Source organism: Berghia stephanieae, chromosome 12 (genome assembly GCF_034508935.2).
Source record: "Berghia stephanieae isolate SIO BIC M18660-M18661 chromosome 12, UCSD_Bste_1.3, whole genome shotgun sequence".
In the NCBI taxonomy this organism is placed as follows: domain Eukaryota; kingdom Metazoa; phylum Mollusca; class Gastropoda; order Nudibranchia; family Aeolidiidae; genus Berghia; species Berghia stephanieae.
In genome coordinates this window covers 28,542,207-28,550,175 of record NC_088371.1, presented here as the reverse complement: position 1 = coordinate 28,550,175, position 7,969 = coordinate 28,542,207, and the positions used below count along the sequence as shown (strand labels likewise).

General features: G+C 36.3%; 1 protein-coding gene across 1 annotated transcript; it reads right to left on the bottom strand.

Annotated features, from left to right (window-relative positions):
- Positions 1-2,964: 2,964 nt before the first annotated feature.
- LOC144957613 (uncharacterized) lies at positions 2,965-4,140 on the bottom strand. The gene has a single exon (XM_078888957.1). The coding sequence runs from the start codon at positions 4,138-4,140 to the stop codon at positions 2,965-2,967; it is 1,176 nt and encodes a 391-aa protein (XP_078745083.1).
- Positions 4,141-7,969: the final 3,829 nt, after the last annotated feature.

The following is a 7,969-nucleotide window of genomic DNA, read 5'->3' as shown; positions in this document are numbered from 1 at the left end:
ATTCCAGTCTTCCCTTGGAATAGACCTTAGAGACAAATTTCCCCTATGGGATGAATAAAGGGGATCTTTTATTTTATTTTTATAAAATAAGCTTAAAGTACAACATTAACTCCCTCTATAATACACACACACACACACACACAGACACACACACAAATATCTTTTTAAAAACACAAACCTAAAAGTTACTAAAAGCATGCGGATATAAAAAATAAATTAATGTATCATTTCTATGCAGATGACACTCAGATCTATGTAAGCGATATCCCAAGTAATATCCCATCATTAATTACCCGTGTTGAAGACTGTATTAGAGATGTTAAATGCTGGATGGAAATTAACAAGTTAAAGCTGAATAATGAAAAGACAGAGGTGATGGTGTGTGGTAGAAAAAGTGTTTTGAAAGATGATTTTCTGAAGTTTACTCTAAATATAAATGGGTGCACAATTATTCTCTCAACGTGTGTGAAAAACCTCGGGTAATGCTAGATCAACATATGACTATGCAGGCACCGTTTGATTCTCTATGTAGAAGTTTGACAATAGGCTTAAAAAGAATTGCGTCAGTTAGACCTTTCCTAACAAGAGAAGTAACATGCAAACTAATAACATCTTTCATACTATCTAAAATAGATTACTGTAACTCGTTAATCTCGAATGTAAGCAACGATAAAATATCACGCCTTCAAAGTTTCCAGAATGCGGCTGCTAAATTGATTTTAAGAAAGAAGAGAACATCCTACTCGTTGCCACTTTTGTATGAGCTGCATTGGTTACCAGTTAAAGTGAGAATCGAATTCAAACTAGCAGTATTGTGCTATAAGTGCCTTAATGATGAAGCACCGTTGTATATTACTGAATTTTTAGAAACTTATAAGCCAACGAGGATTCTACGTTCTGCACTAGATTCTACAAAATTAATTGTTACAAATAAATATAAATATAAATTTTACGGCGGCAGATCGTTCAGTCACGTCGGACCTTCCATCTGGAACTCTCTTCCTAAAAGAATAAGAGAAGCGCAGTCCTTATCAATATTTAAATCAAAGTTAAAACACCATCTCTTTGTTAAAACACATCTTGATTAATACATCTTTGTAATTTGACCCCAATATGAATGTTAATTTAGTTTATGTTATTATATCATTATTTTATGTTATTTCCGTATTTGACATAGCATGTGGATGTATTATAACATATCTTGTATTAATGACTTTATGTTTAGTTATTACATTGTTGTATAATGATATTATTATGTTGATGTAGTATGTATAATGTTTCATTTGTATAATAATGTCACTGTATTATTGTTTCGCGCATTGAGCATCACCCAGTGATGAAAATGCGCGTTATAAATGTCATGTATTATTATTATATGTGGTCTTGTGTTATGCCTCGCTCGGCGCATAGTTGAGTCTTTGTAAAAGGCTCTTAACTCGCATTCTCTCTCCGTATGCATGTGTAAAATGAGAAGCTGGCCGTTAACAGCGATATCTTTGTCGAAAAACAGGCGTCATTTCTCGCTCTCCATACTACGTTTTGCTGTTGGTAAGGGACCCTTGGTAAAGCGCTTTGAGCACGTTTGGTGGATATTACTCTATATAAAAGCTCACGTTATTTTTTTTTGTTATTTTACAAATATAATTTAGTTTGCACAGCAGGCTCTAAAAAAACAACATTTAAGTTCTTGTAAAATTAAACGAAGACTTTTCTACAAACTTTGTGGTGTGAATGACAAATCTGACAAATATAAATGTGACGCTGGCCGTGAAAACCCGGGAAGATGCGGCAAACTTCGATTTTAGATATGAACCAAAAACGAAGATAAAGTGTTTCCCACAGCAACAAATTTTATTCAGAAAAAAAATCGTTAAAATGCCTTCATTGGTGACCCTGATAACTCAAGTGGTAGAGATTACAATCAAAAGGACTGGGATTAGTGATTCGTGTAGTTGGGATTTTTTTCTACTCCCCAGTACATCCAGCAGTGATTTGGTAGTTGGGTCTGTTAGATTCTGACGAATAGCACTTCTAGGGAGACTAGCTTCCGATCCAAAGAGTAGCAAGCAATTTTTATTGTCTATTTTGTAGTATAGAAACCGAGATAAAAATCCATCTTCGTGGGTCTTACGAATCTAAAGGACTACTACGACATGCTTCATTGAGTATAGTGGGTTTTGATTTCTCTAACAAATTCTCAACGTTTTGACTTTAAACTGAACTTTTTACGTCTGGTTCATTCCGACATAAAACCAGATTGACGCGATGTGTCACAAATTTGTTCTATTTCGTTCCGTTTTATTCATCGGTGTTACGATTTTGAGGTTACTACGACCTAAATTAGGACCGCAGGCTCGAGCCAACGACTAGACAGTATTCCCATGTGAGATGCATCTTGCACGGTTTCCTCTGCCCTCCCCCCCCCCCCTACCATTTTTTGGGATAGCTGGGTCTGTTTGATTTGGCGGAAAGTACTTTTCTATAATCTAACATCCTATTCAAAGAGTAGCAAGTAGTAATTGTTATCTTCTATTTATAGCTATTAAAACCGAGACAAAAATCCGGCCTCTTGTGCCTTCTGGATCTGAGAACTGCTTTTTAGTTTAATTCAACGAACGCCTTTGGGAAAGCACAGCAGGACGAGGAGAAGAGCGACAAATCCAGCAAATGCCGTGAAAGAAAACAGTGTGGACCATGTGAGGTTTTCCAGAAAAAGTTGCAATATCACTGGCATTCCCAAATCAACGGCGGCCAGTCCAAGCGATTGCAACCCGTAAGCTTTTCCAAAATTCTTATCTCCGAAGACTTCTAATGATAAAATTGGTGTAAACAATGGATAAGAATTGACTGAACACCACAGAACATACACAACAACACAATACAACCAGCGATTAACTTTGGCTGTGAAATACAGCCAGGAGAATATGGATGACGCAAGAGTTAATTCTACAACCATAGCGTTTCTCACCCCGAATCTGTCCACGACGTATCCCAAAATGGTCGAAAGATAACAAGACTAATGGACATCACGGTGGCTAGATTAGTTAGAAAATGGTCATCATCTATCCATATTTGGGCAAAGAGTTTGTAGTATTTTAACGTGAGGATGTACTGAAGAGCGAATATACCGAGTATCAATAAGGAGACATTGAATGCTTTTGACTTTAGTAATTCTGTGTACGTAATTTTTTGTGATGCAACCTCGTCGGGTTTATCGGCGTAAACTGCAAACCGTGACGAGTTCTTTTGAGGTGATGCTTCTAAATACTCTTCTGAGGTAGAGTTGCTGTTTGCTCCTGGCATGTTACAATGGTCCAAATAATCAGTGTTTAACAAAGTGGGAGTTTTTGATTCTTCAATGTCGTTTTCATTGAGGTTGATTTGATCTGTATTAGGAATATAACCTGATGGATGAGCATCGCATGTGTTATATGTTTCCACCAAATCACATTCCTGTAACAAATTGTTTCGTGTTGTTTCACTTTCTTTACATCTTGTTCCAGTGTTATTGATACGACTTGTAAGCTCTTTAAATTCCCCCTCTTTATTTTCTCGAATCAAAATGCAACCCGCGAAAAGGATCGCACTGGTAATCAAACCAACGTACAAGAAGGCATACGGAACTCGTTCAAGAATATGATCTTGGTTAAAATACTTTAAATTAGAAGTATGTACATTCGGACGTTCATCACTGGGATTGATTATCCATGTTACAATATAGTTCATCACAAAAGCGTAGATAGCCGATGCAGTCCTGATAAAGGATGTAGCAAAGCCTTTATTATTGTCCAACCATGAGTACGTTAGTTCAAGAGCTTCGAGGCCCAGTATACCTCCAGCAGTACCACAGAAGATTCCAAGAGTAAGTGTAAGAGCAAAAACAGATTTTTTAATCGTGAAATAACTGAGGAGCATACCAAAGATGTACAGGCTTGATGCCAGAATGCACACTAATCGTCTTGGTATGCGCTCGGGCAGGAGGGCGGCTAGTAAACATCCTACCCCGAAGGTTGCAAGGTATAGTGAAATGATCCAAGATGACTCCGATGCTGTGCTAGAATCGACGTATTCCTTTATGTAGGATGTTGTGTACACGGTTAGATTTCCTAAAGTTAGAGTTATACCGTTGCAGGAGTGCATCAAGACGGAAGAAAGCACAGATATCCGTTGTTGGGTTTTGCGTTCACGAAAGTAATCTTTTAAACGGGAACTGCATGGGCTGCACTTGCTTTCTTTTTTTCCCAACGAAAATATTGAAGTCTTTTTTGATAACTGAACCATTCTGCTGATCAAGTTGCTGCTCATTATTGAAATCTTATAATTTTTTAATCACTTAAAGAAGAATTCAAAATTTAGTGTTATTAAAATTATTTTCACAAAACCGATTCAGATCTTTTTCTAATCAAGAACACCGATGTGAATTATTATAATGTTAAATAGTAATTCGGGATGTCAGAAGATGTAGACATAATATATCTGTACAACTATTAGAGTTCCACTGGCAGTTTCCATCCATGAATTTATGTCATAATCCAGGCTCTTGCCTATCGAATAAATACAATACCATAGTTACATAGTTACTTTGTAACATTCGCTCTTTCAAATTTTAGAATTATATTCTATCATTCAAGAATAGGTTCACGGCTTCACACAAAATCCTACTCCTTGACAATTATATTTCAAAGAGCAATGAAGAAACGTGACTGAGAAAAATTAATAATTTAGACCTTGAAGCCAATAAAGCAATCAATGACCATTGAATTTGGAAATGTTTGCACAGCTGGTCAAACAAAAACCTTTAGCACCTATCTGACATCAAAATGGAACTTAAGCCGGCTTAGATTTTAAAAAAGTGAAGACCGTTAAGCCATCAAAATCCTGTCCCTATGAGGGTTGGTGTCTATAGACAAACTCAAAAAATTATATCATGAACTTTACCTGAACTGATGTGTGAATATAAAAAGGTCATTAAAAAAGTGAAAATGCTTGCCAACATATTAATGATTAAACCAGTTTTGCATTCATGAAGCCTGTCAAATAAATAATGGTTATGATTCGCTTAACGCGTTTTACCAATGAATTCTGCTGGTAGAAGAGGAAAATGCATGGTGGGCATAATAAAATGTTCATTTTTATCACTCTCTCTCTCTCTCTCTCTCTCTCACACACACACACACACACACACACACACACACACGTACACACACATCGGTTTACTAGAAAAGAATTATATATGTGGCTCATCGTCCCTATCAGGTATTATATCCAAATGAACTAAAGGAGGAAAATGGAGTTGAAAGTGAATTTTTAAAAATACGACCTTTCGCAACGGCACCATAAGATCCCGTCTCCTAGGCATTCCATGAAGGAATATAGATAATCCATCAAACAGGATGCATGATATCAACAGGAATATCACCCATGATGTCCAAGTAAGCAAATGGGGGGTTAATAATCTTACCCAAGGAAAAAAACGAAAGTGCATGAAGCAGGGTTCGAACACGGGACCTTCTGGATCATAGTGCAATGCCACTTCACCCGTTAAAGTAGCAATGACTATGAAAAATGTTTTTTTCTCTTTTTGAGGAAAATTTTTGTCTAAAACCAAAGCCCTATCTCCACTGAGTAAAAATGTTTTTGAATTTTGAAAATCCATTCATAAATAAACAAGTTATGCAGTTTCAAAGGTGTCATTATGTGGATGACCCGCAAAGAGGAAAAAAACGCGAAAATATGGGACGCTTTTTCGGCATTTTTTTTCGACCTTTGGTTGTATCTTGCGTAATAAATGGATTAAAAGATTGAAACTTGAAGAGCAAATTAGGATGGTGTTTTGTAAAATACGGGAAAAGTACTCGTCATATTCATATGAAATTTTACAACCAAATAGAAGAAATGTTCATGTATTACCTTGTCAGCGACAAAACCTCCACGCCCGGTAGTTTTAGAAATATTTTACTCCAAAGAGTAAAAATCTATTTTTAACGGTCTTCTGGTAATTGCACGAGTTTTGTCGCTTGACATAATCTAAAATGACCTTTTTTCTAACTGTGTGCCAACTTTCAGTCATATTCATCGATAAACAGCGTCGTAATTAATTTTTTAAAATAGCATATACGAAACGGCTTCGTCCCATATTTTGACACCAATTCGGGCACTTCGTAAGCGAAAAAGAGGCCCAAAGATTTGTGCGGGATAGTCATTGCTACGTTAAAGTCAATATGATCGGTAAAAATAAAATGTATTTATTTATTTAGGTTTATTATAATATACAATATCGCTCTCTTCAACGAAGCCATTTTTTTAAAACAGTGAAGTTATACAGGTATTTTACACAAAAAACTAGACAGTTTGTTTCAGCTTATGGTTTAATAAGGGTTGGAACAAAGACAATGACATAGAAACAGTTGGAAACGAGGCAAAACTAGTAGTTTTATTTTGGTATTTAAATTATTAATATTGTGTAAATTGTTGAAACGTTACAGATATTCAAAACCAGTCATTCAAAAATCATTTTTTCAAAATGGAGCACATAACAAAATTGGCATCAGCACATATGACATACTTAAGCATTTTGTATGTCCACCTTTAGACTTGATCAATGCCACAACTCATTGTCTCATTGGTGATGTGTCAGCATAATCAGTGTAATAAGTCTGCCAAATATTTCATCGAAACTTGTACAGCTTTTTTAGTTTTGGTTTGGTTTGGGAGAGGGTTGTTTGGTTTTTGTTTGCGTTTGTTTTGTTTTGTATTGTTTGTCTGTTTTTTAAGCCATCTTTTCATAGAATCTACATGTGTTCAATGGGATTCATGTCAGATGACAGCCGGTCACGGTTGTATCGCCTCTTTCATTTGAATCGTTTAGGAAAGCAGAAATTTGTTGATCTCTCTATGCGTTACCAAACTGAAATATCACCACTTGGTAATTTTGATTCCGAAAGAAAGGGCCGATCGTTGGTTAAGGATTAAACTTATTGCTGATGAATTTCATAGGTCGAAGTTGAGTTTGTGCTGGATAGGTATCAGCTGAGTTTTTCTACCACCATTGTTTTATTCCCACACCAGAACAGATCCATTTTCTCGATCGATTTGTTACTTCAATGATGTTTTCGTCATTGAAACGTTCACCTGGACGTCATAAAGCGATTCGTCTGTAAACAAAAATGGCGTCCAACGTCCCAGTCCTGGAGTCAATGTGCTCATCTCAGTCGAGCAACTTTGGGCAAGGGGTTCATCAGCTTTGGTCGATTTAAGCGTTTGTGACATTTCAAATCAGGCTTACTGAGGGTGAACATTTGGTGCGGCAACTGCTACGTAACAACGCTTATGTGAAATATATATCTGAAATATGTTTGGTCTGCATTTATAACATGTAATTCTTTTTAACGGCCTGTTTGGCGATCCACATCTACTCCTCACTTGTGTCAATAAAGGCTTTTGATACATCAACAGAAAGAAAAATGTGTCTACTTCTTTAAGAAATATGTATCACGTACGAATATGTTTTCTTTTATGTGAAATAATAACAAATATACACTGTCTGGTTACTTTTGTAAATGACTATATAATAATAAGCTTGAAATGTAATCTTATGCGTCAGAAATTACTTTGCAATTTACTATTTTGAGACGATTGGTCACATAAAAAATGAGCGTGTAAATAGTGCAATAACAAAATGTGCTCAAAGCGCTGTACAAAGGATTCCTGGCCAACAGCAACACTTAACATGGAGGACGAGGCATGACGCCTGTTAGGCAATATTAAACATTTTCCCGACCGAGACAACGCTGTCAACGTCCAGGTACTCATTTTACAGACCGAGAGAAAATCGGTAAAGAGCCTTTTCCAAGGACCTACATGATACAGACCTGCCTAGCACTACGAAAAATTCGTAAAAAATACGATTTTTTGGCTCTAGTTACAGAATTCCATTCGCCTCTTGGACTCAATAAATCTTATTGAAAAG